General features: G+C 57.0%; 1 protein-coding gene and 1 long non-coding RNA gene across 3 annotated transcripts; one reads left to right on the forward strand and one right to left on the reverse strand.

Annotated features, from left to right (window-relative positions):
• Window positions 1-9,612: 9,612 nt before the first annotated feature.
• CAMKV (CaM kinase like vesicle associated) lies at window positions 9,613-12,708 on the forward strand. 2 transcript variants are annotated; one of them, XM_065935367.1, is made up of 11 exons: window positions 9,613-9,707; window positions 9,818-9,949; window positions 10,132-10,206; window positions 10,422-10,560; window positions 10,704-10,824; window positions 10,979-11,054; window positions 11,153-11,289; window positions 11,448-11,526; window positions 11,753-11,840; window positions 12,136-12,243; window positions 12,334-12,708. In XM_065935367.1, the coding sequence occupies exons 1-11, from the start codon at window positions 9,613-9,615 to the stop codon at window positions 12,706-12,708; spliced, it is 1,425 nt and encodes a 474-aa protein (XP_065791439.1). The 2 variants fall into 2 exon arrangements, with proteins under 2 accessions (XP_065791439.1, XP_065791438.1); XM_065935366.1 differs by having other exon boundaries at window positions 12,136-12,708.
• LOC136167822 (uncharacterized) lies at window positions 10,923-15,329 on the reverse strand. The gene is made up of 3 exons (XR_010663115.1): window positions 15,252-15,329; window positions 14,663-14,704; window positions 10,923-11,052 (listed from the first exon to the last, which is right to left on the reverse strand). It is a non-coding gene; the product is annotated as an uncharacterized lncRNA (long non-coding RNA).
• Window positions 15,330-15,434: the final 105 nt, after the last annotated feature.

The following is a 15,434-nucleotide window of genomic DNA, read 5'->3' on the forward strand; positions in this document are numbered from 1 at the left end:
ATCCATGGCCCCTGATTTGTCTAGCTCTGAAGAGTTGGGGTAGGAACAAAGGTCTGTGTCTTCCACGGCCAGGAAGAGGTGAGAGGAGGCACTCAGCTGTGTTGCTACTTCCTGTCTGGAGGGCAGCCCTGCCTGTATCCCTCTGGCTGAGTGCTGAGGGACAAGTCATGCCCCTGTCCCAACCCTGGGTTCTCATCTTTGGGGTGCCCTCTCCACAAAGGACAGAGACCTGGCTATCCTCACACATACCTGAGAGTGAGGGACAGCCCTTTGTGGACAGACTACAAATGGCCAATGATATAGGGTCATCACAGCCCACCCCACCCTGGGGCACGGTTTGCCCTCTTCCTGAGTCCAGTTATCACACCCTGAGTCGGACTCCCCAATCCTAAGGCCTGTGTCAGGCAGGAAGGGGACCAGGACTAGCTAGCTACAGCGTCCATGTGCACATGCATGCAAGCATGCCTGGGTGCACACAGAATGCAAACACGTGCCCCTGGGCACCACTGCACACACTGCGCTGTTGCCATCTCCTTTGGCATAAGAGCACACACTCACAGACATCATCACACGTGTGCACATACACCCTGCCACGTGCTCACCCACAGGCACATGGAGTATGCACGGGACCCAGAAGAGGTGGAGCACTGCCAGCAGCAGGCAGGGCTATAGCGAGCCACTTCTTCCCTTGCCTCGAAATCCCCCACGTTGGAGCTTCTCCTTGGCCTCACGTCTCCACCATGATCTTCAGGAAAGGCAGAAAATGTGTGTGATGTGTGGGGTCGGCAAGCCGTGGATCAGATGCACCATACAACTCAGAGAACTGTTTCAATGACAGTGGGCAGACAGCAGGAAGGACTGAGTGCTAGGCCATTCATTCATTCATTCATTCTGCAGACATGAACTGAGCACCCGGAGACAGGATACAGGCTCTGGCCTGTGCCCAGCTCGCCAGGAGAGTCCTCACCAGTAGTGGAGTCGGTGTGGTAACTGAGGCCACCCAGAGCCCAGGGAGCCAAGAGGCTGTGACCAACCCAGGGAAGGATGTGAAGGGCTCCTCAACACCCCCTGAGGAGAAAGATACTGACAGGTCCTGTTTAAATAGTCATGTCCCAGGCTAGAATTCCAGCCCCAGCCCCAGCTTCAATTTCCTGACTTGGACACCTGCAGTCACGGGAAACCATCCAGGAGAGACTCACTCATGGCCAAAGGTTTGGCGATGACCCCACCCAGGATGGGGTCAGAAGGGTTCGGGTGAGGTGGGGCCCAGCTCCAGGCAAGCCTAAGTCTGGCCTTCAGACACTGGCCTTAAGGCTTGAGCGGGTGTGTGTGTGTGTGTGTGTCTGTGTGTCTGTGTCTGTGTCTGTGTGTGTGGCAGGACAAGTATTTGGTCGACTTGCATACATGACAAGGGACAGAGAAATGGCCAAGGACTTCCTGCAGAGCCTCCCCCTGGCAGTTCTCAGCCAGGGGGCAGGTTCTCAGGTCAGGTCAGGTTCTCAGGTCAGGGGGCAGGTCTGCTGGGACTCCTGGGGGCTGTAAGTTCTCTTGTATCCCCGTATCCTAGCCCAGGCCACTAGGGGTGATTCTGCTCAGGAAGTGCTCGAGGGCGATTAAACTGGAAAGAATGCAGAGTCTACACGTTATCATAGGTAACTTTCAGAGCTTGAGAAATTCAGAGGCACACTGGAAAGGGGCAGACTGGGCCATCCACCCTGGCTGGGACTTGGAGATGGGAAAGGCTCTGACTTGGCAGGAGGGGCAGAAGGGTGGACAGAGAGATTGGCACCAAGGTCTGGGGCCCTCGCTTGCATGCACACACTCCCCCATGTGTTTTGGGAGCTGGTGGCTTCAGGTGGTAAATAATCTGCCTGCATTTCGGGAGACCTGGGTTCGATCCTTGGGTTGGGAAGATCCCCTGGAGAAGGGAATGGCTACTCACTCCAGTATTCTGGCCTGGAGAATTCCACGGATTCTATAGTCCATGGAGTCACAAAGAGGCGGACACGACTCAGCGACTTACACTCAGTTTGGGAGCTGGACAGAGCGCCAGTACCCTAGAGACCACGACCCCCCAAGACACTCCTGTGCAGTTCCAGGACTCAGGCTTTCTCCCCACACCTTCTACTCTGCCGCACCCTCTACAATGAGCATCATAAGGTACCTCCAGTCCCTGTTGCCCGGTCAGTCCGAGGGCCTAAGGGAACCTTCGAGAGCCTGGCCCGGGCCGCGCAGGCCAGTGCTCACCCACTCTGCTGCCACCCCTCATCAGCCCTGCTTCGAGTGGGATTCCAGGCTCAGGCTTCTCCAGGGTAGGGGCGGAGCCGGCTGAGGGAGGCCCCGCCCCCAGCCCGCCCCCGGCCCGGGGTGCGAATCCGGTGCCGGCGAGCGGCGGGAGATGCTGGAGGTTCGCGAGCCGAAGTGGCTGCAGCTGGCGCCGCGTCTGCCCCGCGTGCCCGGAGCGGATTCTGCCCGCCGCCTCCGGAGCCCTCGGCGCCCCCACTGAACCCACGATCGCATCCTCCCTGTGACCGACCAGCGCTGCAGGTGCGGGGTGAGCCGGGAGGGGGTGGGCTCCCGGAACGCACGTTGCGAGGTCTTAAGGGATTGGGTCTCTGGTTCGAGGTTCTGGTAGCCGAGTGCGCGGGGGCGCTGCAAGGGCTTGGGGTCCTGGCGGGGGCAGAATACGCGGGCTCTGCAGATCTAGGGCTGGGTGTGCGGGGTTGGACTGAAGTTCCCCATCACCTCAGACGGCTCGGGGGTCCCAAGGGAAGCCTCTGAGACTCAAGTCCAGGCCAATCTCCCCTCCTTGTCCCCCATCCCACCCCTCGTCTCGCTGGGCTCCTAACTGTGAAAACGTTAACCTTCCAACATTGAGCTGCCCCAGGGGGTTAAGGGCGAGGGCTCAGCTGTCCCTCTGGACTCCCAGAGCCGCCTCCAGCCCCTCCCAACTGCCCCCGGACCCCCCCCCCTCCCTCCAGCTAAGCAGTCACTAATTTCCATGACAACGAGAGTTCTTTATGGGCGACAACCTGAAGGGGGCTGGGCGGGGCTGCCGCTCGGTGGGGGAGGAGGCTCAAGCCCCTGGGGACCAGCAGCCCCCTAGCCGAGATCCAGCTTCCAAGCCTTAACTCGGGGGCCTCCGCGGGGGTCCAGGGTACCGACCCGGCGCTGCGGGGTGGGGGCGGGGGACGCACATGTTTCTGCCGGGAGGTGCGGGGCTTGGTGCTCACACGTGTGCCGCCCGCATGTGTGTTGCTGTGCCAGCGGGGGCGAGTCAGCAGCACTGGGGAAGGGGGTCAGGGTGGCGGCACGGTTGGGGAGCAAGGCCCCCGGCTGGCAGGGTGAACAATGAACGAGTGAGTCTGCCTTCCCCAGCCTGTAGCGTCTGGCAGAGACCCTAGGCTCTCCCAGCCCCCCATAGCTGTGCCAAACTGCTTTTGTCTGCACCCCCTAGGCAAAGCCTGCTACCAGGTTCCCTCCGAGGAAGCAGGGCTCTCTGTCTATCACCAAAAGCTCAGTCTGCAGCAGTCCAGCTACTGGCCAGCCACCCTCCTCCAAGGGTGGCTTTGAGTCCCCCAAGGACCACCTGCAGGGACCTGGTGTCCTTCCTGTCCCCCACCCCCAGTCAATTCCCGTCAGCTTTAGGCACCTGCTGGGCCCGATTTTCCTCAACTGAGAAATTGGTGTCTCCGCTCCCCTCTGTGTCAGGCTGGGCCCTGGACTGGAGCAGAGATCTCTCTCCTTTTCATTTACAGAATTTGGTAGGGATCCTCCTTCCGTATCAGCTGCCTTTTCCTGTATCAGCTGCTGGCCCTCCTCTCCCATCCTTGTCCTGGCAGGTGGACAGTCCTTGCCCTGGGAGAAGGCCAGAGTCAGTGATCTCCATCCAGGGAAACTGAGGCAGAGTCGGTGAAGGAGGGGAGGACGCTGTGCAGTTGTCATCCTGTTTCTAGACTGCTCGGGGTGCTGTTTCTGGCCTTCAAACAAAACCCAATGTTGGGGGGGGGGGGCGGCGGTGGCAGGGAATGAGGCTGAGCCGCCAGAGAGGCCCTGGGGACCCAAGGCCTCTAGGGAAGAGCAGATGGGGGTGGGGGTGGCTGGGGAGTCCAGGCAGAGCTGGGTCAGCTGACAGGAGGGGCTGCAAAGGGAAGCAGCCAGGTCTCCAAGCTTCATTTCCATCCCCCACGCCTGTGCCTTCGACATGTTGGACCTGCCTTACCTAAGCTGCCTTGGTGACAGGGAGAGGGGCTGAGGAACTGTTGTGACCAAGGGGACCACAACAGATGGCCTCTTCCTGCACTAAGTTCAGTGCTTGTCTAGGGGGATACAGGAGGGGTCAGTCTCAAAGGTCCAGGCATCAGGGGCAGCCCCTGGCCCAGGTGTGCAGAGCACATGGTCATGGAGACCTTAGGGCTCTGCTGGACATCCGTAGGCCCCTTCAAAACCCCCATCCCACCTTTTCTCCTGTGTCCTTGTGCCTGCATCCTTTTTACTATATGAATTATTTACACACACACCCCCCCCCCCCCACCTTCCACCGCAGGTTGTGCCTTTGTCTCTCTGTGGCCCTGCCCCTCTCTTTCCTAAAGTCTCCCAGTTCTTCCCTGATGGAGACCAGGGTCTCCAGGGTCACAGAACCCATAGGGAAGGAATCAGGGCAAAAGTCTCAGGGAATTCTTGGAGAAGGGGTTTGAATAACACCTCTCCTTACCCCTCCCCTGGTTTAAAAACTTCCATCACCATAGCAACCCTTTACTCCCAGGGCCTACTCTGCATTTCCTCTCCTCCACTCAAAGGGCAGCAGGGCCCCCAGTGGGTTTTCCTTCAGGGGCTCAAAGCTTGGAACCCAGGTGCCTGGAAGGGGTCAGCTGGCTCTTGGCTCAGCCTGCATGTTTGAAGGCTGAACTTTCTGGAGACAGCACTGGATTGTATGCCCACCCCAAGACTGGAGAGCATTCCCCCCAACCCCGCATGCGCTCTCATTGGATGGGAGATAGTCAGCAGCCAGAACTAGTGACCAAGGCCCAGCCCGGTCAGGCCCCTGCCCAGTTACCTAAAGCAGCTGGATGGTGGACGAGAAACTTGACTCTGCCTCCTGATGCAGACCTGAGAGCGAGGTCTCTATTTCTGCCCGTCCTGTGGATGAAATCTCTGCCTCACGCTGGGCAGAGCTCGGACCAAGGCATGTCAATTACAGCAGGAAACCCAGCTCTGGTCCCTGAAAGTAGAGAGCAGGGAAGGGGAGGGGGTGCCTGCAGGCTGGTGTTCACAGCTGCCACTAAATCGGGAGGTGTTGGCCACAGTTGTTGGGAGGCTGCTGGAGGCCTCCTGGGCCCCTCCTGGCCTCCCTAGATTTACTGCAAGATCTGGAGCCCCACATGGCAGAGGACCAGAGTGGCAGGAAACTCCTGTTTATGGCTATGAGAGGTGGGGCTGGAACCAGGCTGACCCCAGTGGAGGAGGGGCCAGGACCCTGTGGGACCCCTGGACCTTTGGAGGGGCCTCTGTCCCGTTCAGGCTTCCCCTGGGCCAGACTTGCCTTAGGCTGCCATAGGGCCGCTTGGGACCCTTTATTACCAAGGCACCCATAGGCTGAGGCTCCATCAGCTTTGCCCGGGGGGTCAGACCTGAGTAGCTAGGGAATGCTTGGCCCTCAGGCTCCCTCAGAGGCTCCCCAGGCTCTGCGCTTCCCCCAAGCTCCCTTGGGACCACCCCCTGTGCACACCAGTCAGTTTCTCTGCAGAGAATGGAAGGAAGCATGTCTCTAGGGAGATGGCTGTGATGGGACTTCTGTGCCCTCCCTTGTCCCAGTGTGGAGTTGAGGTCCAGCCAGGGTCCCATGTCACTGGGAGGGAGCTCTGTGCTATTGGATGTTGACTCTGGGCTATCCAGGCCTTGGCAGTGAGGGGGGTGAAAAATGCACCCTTTCTTTCTGCCTGGCCTTCTACTGTTCTTGATGATGTCTCAGCTGCTCCTCTCAGCTTTGGGGCCAGGGCTGCCCTTGTTGCAAGCAGGTGCCTGGGGCTTGGTACACATACCGGCAGCCTTCTAGGCAGCAGCAGTGGGTAGCAGATGGGAGAGTGGGTGGGGGGTGGAAGGGACCAAGATGCTAATCGGAAGCAGGGCCCCTCTTTCTCCTCTCTTTGCCCTGGGGCCAGGTTGGGGGTGGAGGCAAGTGAGTGCGGTTAGATGGGTGAAGGGAGGTAGTGATTGGCTGAGATCAGGGCAGCCATGGGAGCGGGGAGGCAGGTGTGTCCCACCACGAGGCTTCAGGACATGGCTCCAGGTTGATGTGACTGAGCAGAGGTCCCCATGGTGGAGACAGAGCCCCAAGACTGGCCCTGGGTCCCTGCAGGTCTGAGTGCATATGCGCGGCCAGAAGCAGGGCCAAGATCAGGGACAGGCATATACAAAACCTCCCACGCTGCAAAGCTGAATGGGGAGATATTGGCATGGGGTTGGGGGGAGGTGGAGGTGGTGAAGTTATCTCAGCGAAGGGCCATGTTGAACCTGGAACCTCAGGATGGTCGCCAACGATATGTGGCACAATTAACCTTAGAACGTCGGGAATCACAAGGAAAGAAGAGATTTAGCCTTGGTCTCAGCACCCAGCTCATGTGGAGGCTGCTCCATGGGGAGGCCAGGATGCCAGTGCCCACACTTCCTCCACTGAGTGGACGTGGTTGAGCTGGCGAGTCACCTGTTGTTGGTTGTTTAGGTAGTTGCTGATTTTTTGAATGTTATAAATAACTCTGCCGTGACAAATAGGATACTGATGGGAGACTTGGGGGGAAGGGCATTCCTGCCAGAGGCAATGGTGTAAGCAGAGCAGCAGAGCTGAGCCATAGGTTCCTCCCAGCCTTCTGGGGGGACCTGCAGGTTGAGGTATCACCCTCCCACCCAGCAAAGGGCCCTTGGATTGCAGCCTGGAAAGGGAATCGCTGCACACCTGAGCCACTGGGGCAACTGATGCAAGCCCCCTCCCTCGGATTGTTAGGTCTTAGAGATGGGTGGCCGGCAGTGGTGGGTGGCCTCGCCTCTGCTCTCAGCTGTGAGAGTGGGATTCCAGCCACATGCTCCTTCCAGGCAGATGCAGGAGCCGGGCTGTGACCGCAGAGGCAAAGATCCGCAGTCGGGGACGATCTTCAAAGCTTCTCTTGTTTGCCTCTGCAGTACTTCACAAGATGGCTTAAGCCCTGGCTTGAATCACGCTGATGAAAAATGCGTTTGTGTTTCCTAAGCCCAAAGAACCTGGGTGAGGGAATGGTGGAATTTGTTCCCTAATGCGGAAGGCAAATTTGAGGGAGAATTTGCAGGACTGGGTGCCCCGGGAAGCAGGTAACCTCCTCCTGGTAGGAAGCAAGCGCCAGTCAGGGCCGGCCAAGGGGCTTGTGTGGGTCCTGGCCTTTGACCCTGGCTGGCAGAGTCCCTCTGAGCAAGCTTCTTCCTCAGGTGGGAGCGTTCTCTCCCCTTCATACCCTGTGGCTGTGAATCACTTCAGGCAAGGCACCTAGGTATTCAAGGCCCCAGTCCAGGCGCTTTGCACAGCAAGTGCTAATCAGGCTGGTGAGCGACCGTGCAGTCAGAGAAGCAGAGCAGTTTGAATGCAGCCTTTTGTGTGAAGCGTGTTATCACCCCAGTGTCACACCAACCAAGCATTAAGGAGGCCAACTTTGGGTCAGATCTGGGAAGGTCCAGACTCTCTCGCCAGTTCCCCTCCTGAGGTTTACCTCTGAGCAAGGGCTGCGAAGGCCTTTTCCTACGGGTGTGGGCCCCAGTCCACCCTGCATCCCGGGTGAGGATTGGGCTGGCAGGGTGGCAGATGCGTGGGGTACCACGCTCCAGGTGCCAGAGTGCCTGGAACCTACTGCAGTCAGCTGTGTTCATCCTTCTGCCTGGAGTAGCCACCCATGGCCAGAGGCCTCTCCCCTGCACCTGATGGCCAGGTCTCCTGTGGGCCCTGGCAGTGAGGCACAACGCAGGCTTGTCTTGCTTTTCCAGACCATTACCCCTGCACACCTCTTGGCAAATCCTTTCCCTCTAAGGCCCGACCTTAATGCTGCTTTTTCCTCAAAGTCTTTCCCCGCTTCTCTACCCAGATGGGGGTTCTCCCTCTGAGGAATCCCCCAAGCACTGTGCCTGAATGCAGTATTTATTAAATCAGTAAAAACAACCACAGTACAAGTTCTAACAGAAAATTAATGAACAGTAGACATCATCGACGCAGTGGATGGTGTTTGAGAGAGACAGTGAAGCACAGGGAAGCCTGGCGTGCTGCAGTCCATGGGGTCGCAAAGAGTCGGACACGACTGAGCGACTGAACAACAACAGAATAAATCTGCCCCTCTGACACCCAGTTCTTTCCCCCAAAGGAGACTCTTATTTTCTTCCAGAAAGGACTTTGAGTGTACACAAATCCATAAAGTTTAAAAAATTCACCCCAGTGTAGCACCCTTTACCCATTGTTCTATCCCCTGCTTTTTCTCACACTGTCTTACTGCAGCACATTTTGATCTATTTTATTCTTTTTAATAGCAATCAAGTATTCGGCAGTATGTATGGCCATAATTTTTATTCACATTTTTTCTTGTGAAATATAACAAAAATCTAGGAATGAACCCAATGTGTATATGTACATTTGTCCAAATTATTATAAAGCTCAGACCTGTGAAACCACTACTCAGGTTCAGAAATAGGTCCTCCAGAATCCCCCCCTAATCACAACCTCTTTTCTCTTAGGAGGTCTCATGATGTTTACTTCCTAGTGTTGCTTTATAGTTTGACCAGTATGTCTGTATCCTTAAACAGTATAGATTAGTGATGCCTGTTGTGAACTCTGTATTTGGTGGTGTTTTTCACTCAACACTTGTATTGGGGAGATTGACCATGTGGTTGGGTAGAGCTGTAGTTCCCTCATTTCCATTGTTGTGTAATAATATTCCATTGTGTGACTCTCCCACAATTCATCCTGCTGCTGATGGGTATGTGGGCTGTTTCCAGTTTGGGGCAATTCGGAATATTGCAGCCATGAGCACTCTTGTATGAGTGTCCTGCTGCACAAATGTATATGTTTCTGTAAGATGTATATTCAGCTGTGCAATTGCTGGTTATTAGGGAATGTTCGACTTCAATAGTTTCACCAAACTGTTTTGCACACGGGACACTTGCCCTCCACCAGCAGTGCTCATGTTCTTTGCATCTTTGCCAACGCCTGGCATCTTTAGACTTGTGGAGATGACTCTGATGGGTGGGTAGCTACAACCCCCTTCATCTGTGAAATCATTGAAATTTAAATCAATCATTTGATAAATCTCTTTTTGATTATACATAATGCAGAATGATTCTAGGATATGTCAGCTTAATATATTTTTCATAAGCAGGGGCTGCTGTAGCTTGGGCAGCCAAGCTGAGTGGCTAGAAGTATGGCCAAAAAGGCAGGGGTTGGATCCCATTCTGACCACTCTCTAGCCCTTTCTGGTGTAGACGTGGCCTCTGGCTTGATCTGAGCTGGGTTGGGGTTTCCCAAAGACAACTTCTACATTGTGTGGAGAAGTGGGGAGTGGGACAGCTGAACCAGACCCCATCCTGTCTGCAGCTCAGAGCCCGGCAATGCCGTTTGGGTGTGTGACTCTGGGCGACAAGAAGAACTATAATCAGCCATCGGAGGTGACTGACAGATATGATTTGGGACAGGTCATCAAGACGTGAGTGCCGGGTCTGTTGGGCCAGGGTGGGAGGGCCAGGGCTGGGGAAAGGGGAGTGGAGTACAGCCCATGCTGAGGCCAGGGCTGAGTGGAGTGCCTGCTGGCTGCAGTGAGGAGTTCTGTGAGATCTTCCGGGCCAAGGACAAGACGACAGGCAAGCTGCACACCTGCAAGAAGTTCCAGAAGCGGGATGGCCGCAAGGTGCGGAAGGCAGCAAAGAACGAGATAGGCATCCTCAAGATGTGAGTGTGAGGCCTTGGGGTGGGGTGGGGGAGGGGAGGAAGCAGGGCAGGGCTTGGAGGGCCAGGGACCTCAACAGTACCAGCCTGCGGCCAGTGAGTGTACTGTGGCCCACAGTGGCCACCAAAGCCTCTCAGAGGGGCTTTACCCAGCTCTAGCACTTGGCTCTTCTCTCTGCCGCCAGGGTGAAGCATCCAAACATCTTGCAATTGGTGGATGTGTTTGTGACTCGCAAGGAGTACTTTATCTTCCTGGAGCTGTGAGTGTGGGTCTGGGGTTCTAGGAGTCCTTAGTCCTCCCAGGTCTTTACCTGCTCCGCCCTCTGCAGCCAGGGCAAGCCCCCCTTCTGGACCCTTGGGGTTCCAGGTCCATGTGCCTTGCCCAGCCAGCTGCCTGGTGTCAGTAGCCTGGCCACGTACTCCTGCCCCACCCCCGATCCTGCCCACGCCAGGCTCAGGGGCTGGTGTCCCTCAGGGCCACGGGGAGGGAGGTGTTTGACTGGATCCTGGACCAGGGCTACTACTCGGAGCGAGACACGAGCAACGTGGTGCGGCAGGTCCTGGAGGCGGTGGCCTACTTGCACTCACTCAAGATCGTGCACAGGAACCTCAAGGTGAGGCCGGCAACCAGGTCAAAGGGTCAGCTGGCAGCTGGCCTGGGGCTGGGGTGGGCAGCACTTCGGGGCTGTGGTCCAGCCTCTGAGGGTTTCATGGTGTCTTCATCTGCCCACCTGCATGCCATTCCCGGCTGGAGCAGCTGGAGAACCTGGTTTACTACAACCGACTGAAGAACTCAAAGATCGTCATCAGCGACTTTCACCTGGCTAAGCTGGAGAATGGCCTCATCAAGGAGCCCTGTGGGACCCCCGAATACCTGGGCAAGCAGGGAGTAGGGCAGGGCAGGGTGGGACACAGCCTTCAAGGACTGCCTCTGGGTAGTGGAGGAGAAAGTCCCCATCCCAGCAAATGGGTGTGGGTGGTACAGGGCCAGGCCAGGGCTGATACTGACCAGCAGATGGGTCCTGTTTGCAGCCCCAGAGGTGGTAGGCCGGCAGCGGTATGGACGCCCTGTGGACTGCTGGGCCATTGGAGTCATCATGTACATCCTGTAAGTGGATAAGTGGGCAAACAGGCTGGCAGTGAGGTGGGATGAGGGTCTGCATCCATGGCCTTCCTGAATGACCCTGAACATGGGCCCCCATGCAGGCTTTCAGGGAATCCACCTTTCTATGAGGAGGTAGAGGAAGATGACTATGAGAACCACGACAAGAATCTCTTCCGCAAGATTCTGGCTGGCGATTATGAGTTTGACTCTCCATACTGGGATGACATTTCGCAGGCAGGTGAGGAGGTATCCAGCATGAGGGCAGAGTACAGGGCTGGTGTAGGGGACGGCTGTCAACCTTCTCTGCTGGACTCTGATCCCATCCCCGAGCCCATTCATCACCTCTAGACTGTGAGAGGGGTGCCCATGCTTAGACTCTCTCTGGCTTTCTCCCAGCCAAAGACCTGGTCACAAGGCTGATGGAGGTGGAGCAAGACCAGCGGATCACTGCAGAAGAGGCCATCTCCCATGAGTGGTGAGCAGGGAGCTGGGGGGCGGGCAGGAAGGATGGGAGGAGAGGCCAGGGGTTCCTTGTCCTCTGTCTTCCTCCATCCTTGAGGCCCTGAGTTGGGGTTCAGGGGGGTACCCAGAGCTCAGGCCAGCTCAGAGGGTCTGCCTAGGATTGTATAAGGAAAGGGTTGGGCACAGTCTCCATGAAGGCCACATGCCCTCAGATCTAGACACACTTGTACCCTTTCCAGGATTTCTGGCAATGCTGCTTCTGATAAGAACATTAAGGATGGTGTCTGTGCCCAGATTGAAAAGAACTTTGCCAGAGCTAAATGGAAGGTAAGGCTTGGATGGCTCTCTTTCTGGCTTGATCCCCAGTGCTCCTTCTGGCACCACAGTTTCTGGCCTGCATCACAGCCCTGCAGACATACACAGGCTTTTCTTAAACCATCAGGTGTAGCTGTAGTCACTGTGATGACCTCAGGCAGGTGTGCTGAGCAGCTGGGGCCCTGGCTCTGGGTTGGTTAGAGGCAGCCAGAGCCTCATGGAATGGTCTGGGATTGGCTTTTGTGAATAAACAGATCCAGTTTCCATAAGCCTCACTCTGAGCCTCTCTCCACTGTCCTTCTTTCAGAAAGCTGTCCGAGTGACCACCCTCATGAAACGGCTCAGGGCCCCAGAGCAGTCCGGCACGGCTGCAGCCCAGTCTGCTCCTGGCACAGACACTGCCACCCCTGGGGCTGCGGGCGGGGCCACGGCTGCAAGTGCAGCTGCCTCAGTCCTTGGGGGCAGTGCCGCCCCAGCCACAGCGGGTGACGCTACAAAGAGCGAGAACGTGGCCCCCGCCGACCGTAGTGCCACCCCAGCCACAGATGGCAGTACCACCCCAGCCACTGATGGGAGCGTCACCCCAGCCACTGATGGGAGCATCACCCCAGCCACCGATGGGAGTGTCACCCCAGCCACCGACAGAAGTGTGACTCCAGCCACTGATGGGAGAGCCACACCAGCCGTGGAAGAGAGCACCATGCCCACCACCCAAAGTAGTGCCACACCGGCTGCCAAGGCCGTTGCCACCCCTGAGCCGGCTTTGGCCCAGCCGGACAGCACAGCCCCAGGGGGCGCAACAGGCCAGGCTCCACCCTCTAGTAAAGGGGAAGAGGCTGCTGGCTGTGCCCAGGAGTCTCGGAGGGTGGAGAGCAGCTGAGGGGGCAGGCTGTGGGGGGCGGGGGATGGGCAGGAGGGTGGGAGAGTGGATGAGGGGCTTCTCACTGTACATAGAGTCACTGGCATGATGCCCTCGCTCCCCCCCGCCCCTGCCTCCCAGCATGGGGCATGTCTGGGGGCCACAGGAGACCAGTCTCATCTCCTGTGTGTATGTGCGTGAGTGGTGGGCAGGCCAGAGGCGGGACCAGCCCTAGCCCCTGCATGGATTCCTTGTGGCTTTTTCTGTCTTTTGCTAGCTTCATCAGTTTCTGTTTCTTGTGGGATGCTGCTCTAGGGATACTCAGGAGGTCCCTGCTCCCCTGCCCTCCTCCCCTCTCTGCCTCACAGTTCCCCCCCACCCAGGCAGGCCCTGAAGGTCCCATCCTCTCCCAGGCCCTAAATTGGGTGGCCTTGCCCTGAGAGCTGGTCCTCCAGCGAGGCCCTGTCAGCGGTCTTAGGCTCCTGCACATGAAGGTATGTGCCTGTGGTGTGTGGGCTGCTCTAGGAGTGGAAACAGGCTGGTATAGAGAATGCTGTAATCTCGGGCAGTATGCTTTAAGTCAACACTGGTTACATGGCTGGGGGCACTGCTTGGTAGCCATGGGGGTCCTCAGAAGTGAAAAAGAATGAGCTGGAGGGTAGAAGCTCCCATCTCTGTCCCTGGGATGTCTCTCCTAAGACCCTTGCGCTGTTTCCTGCCCTTCTGGGTCCTGCAGTGGGTTGCCCTGTGCCCTGAGCTTCAGGAGCCTGCAAGGGGAAGGAGGAGCAATTAGGATGTGGCGATGAGATCTGGGAGGGCGGAGTGCAGACCCAGGACCTAGCGTACCAGCCTAGCTGGGTCCTCACCCTGGGCCGAACAAGGACAGCTGCCACTGGCTCTTCCCAGATGGGCTCCCTTAGGCTCAGTCCACAGTCCTCTCCATCCCAGGCAGGGGGCCTGCTGCCTGGCAGTGTCCTGTAGTCTGATTTGGGGGTTTGCCCTTCACAGGGCCAGATTTTCTGCTCTCTCAATTCAACAGTGAAATAGACAGGAACACTCTCCATGTCTATGACCCACTTCCCCTTCTATCAAGGTTTAGAGAGAGGCCCAGGTGTCTCTGGGCCACGCTGAGTTGCTTTTGCTGGAATGAGGGAGTGAATAAAGCTCCCCAATTTCCTAATGGAGGCTCCTGGCAGGTGCCCTTTGTCAGACCCTACTAGAGCCTGGGCAGGCAGCCACACTGGTCCCAGCCCTCGCTTGGCACTCGGGGGTAGTCCTGCCCTTCTCCCTGCATGCCTGTGGGTCTGCTCTGGTGTATGAAGGTCAGTGGGCTGTGTACCTGCTGAACCTGGCAAATAAATGTCACTCTGCCAAAGCCTCTGGCCACCCTCTCGCCTTTGCTTCCTCTATATTACTGGGGAGGGCCCCTGGAAGGCAGTGGGGAGGGGAGAGTCTGGGGGTAGGTTTCGCTGGTAGTGGTCTGAGCTCAGTTCCATGTGGATTGCTTGGGATGCCACAGGATGGTCCTTGATGGTAGGGGTGGGGTCCTCTGGACTCTAGAAAACCATGTGGGGCTACTGTTCTGACAAGTCTTGTTGAACAAGGAGTCTTTATCTTGACTTAGGCATAAGACCTGGAACCCACCAAAGGTCATCCACGATAGGGAGAGACCTTTTGTACATGGCCAAAGTGGGTTTCCCTGGGTTGTGGAGAGGGTGCAGGATAGGCATTACACAATGATTCTATCCTGCCCTTTGTGTTGATTTCTCCTTCCTGTAAACAACACCGTCGCTTTCCACATAGGTCCCAAGGACTTCACTCTGGGTCCACTTCAGGTGGAACAGATGAGCTTTATATTGTGGGGCTGTGTATAAGTTTTTTTCTGGGGAGAGGGGAGTAATACTACTAAAAACAGTTAATCACAAAAACTCCTAGGAGTACCCCTTCCAGCCTAGATTAGTCCAGGTGAACTCACCAGGGATGTCGCCCTTCCTCAGAGAGGATCCCAAAGACAACTCTGATGTGGAAATAAGAAAAAAGTCTATTAGTCACTTGTCTAAGATGCATCTGGGCCTCCAAAAATCCAACTCGACTGCAGTCCCGAGGCAAAACTGATCCTCCCGAGAGCTAGGACCGAAGTTAGGTTACTGGCCCTGCCACCTCTAATCACTTTTAAACTCAGGAGTCAAGTCTTGCTTATATAGATCCGGCGTGAGCTTGAGATGTCCTGAGTGGTTAGGCATCTTTCTAGGACCACTCAGAAAAGAGGGCTAAGAGGGTGCAGCAATCTTTCGGTCTGGGAACTATGGGTTTCCACTATACGGTCAAGCACCTCCCAGAGCCCAGGGGACCCGCTCTCTATCGTGACCGTCGTCCCATTCCCTACTCTACTCTCCGAGAGTACAGAGAAGGCTGCGCTGAGAACAGGGCTCAGAAGCCCGTGCCCAGCGCACCTCGAGTCACCTCAGGCTTGGTACCATAACGCCCTGTGTTGCCCCCAAAAGGGGCCCGGCCGGCAGCCTAGCTGGTCCCCGTAGCAATCCGGCGCTGCGCTGCCGCCGTACCTGCGGTCTCAACCGCCAGCAGCCTGAGGATTACCGCTTGACAGTTTCAGGCCCGCGCTCTGCCCCAGGATTCTTCACGGCCGCTGGGCCGTTAAGCCCCGCCCCCCCGAGGGTTCGTCCAATCGGGACCCAACCTTCCGTGCAGCCACTTCCGATCCTCTCCCGGAAGTTGCGCCGTGGAGC

The sequence above is a fragment of the Muntiacus reevesi genome, chromosome 4 (assembly GCF_963930625.1).
Source record: "Muntiacus reevesi chromosome 4, mMunRee1.1, whole genome shotgun sequence".
Classification (NCBI taxonomy): domain Eukaryota; kingdom Metazoa; phylum Chordata; class Mammalia; order Artiodactyla; family Cervidae; genus Muntiacus; species Muntiacus reevesi.

What these genes read in the sequence shown, in the direction of transcription:
- CAMKV (XM_065935366.1), top strand. Translation starts at nt 9,613, where the DNA reads ATGCCGTTTGGGTGTGTGACTCTGGGCGACAAGAAGAACTATAATCAG. An exon ending in TGGGACCCCCGAATACCTGG is followed by an intron (nt 10,825 to 10,978) that starts GCAAGCAGGGAG and finishes TCCTGTTTGCAG; the next exon opens with CCCCAGAGGTGGTAGGCCGG. An exon ending in GAGGCCATCTCCCATGAGTG is followed by an intron (nt 11,527 to 11,752) that starts GTGAGCAGGGAG and finishes TACCCTTTCCAG; the next exon opens with GATTTCTGGCAATGCTGCTT.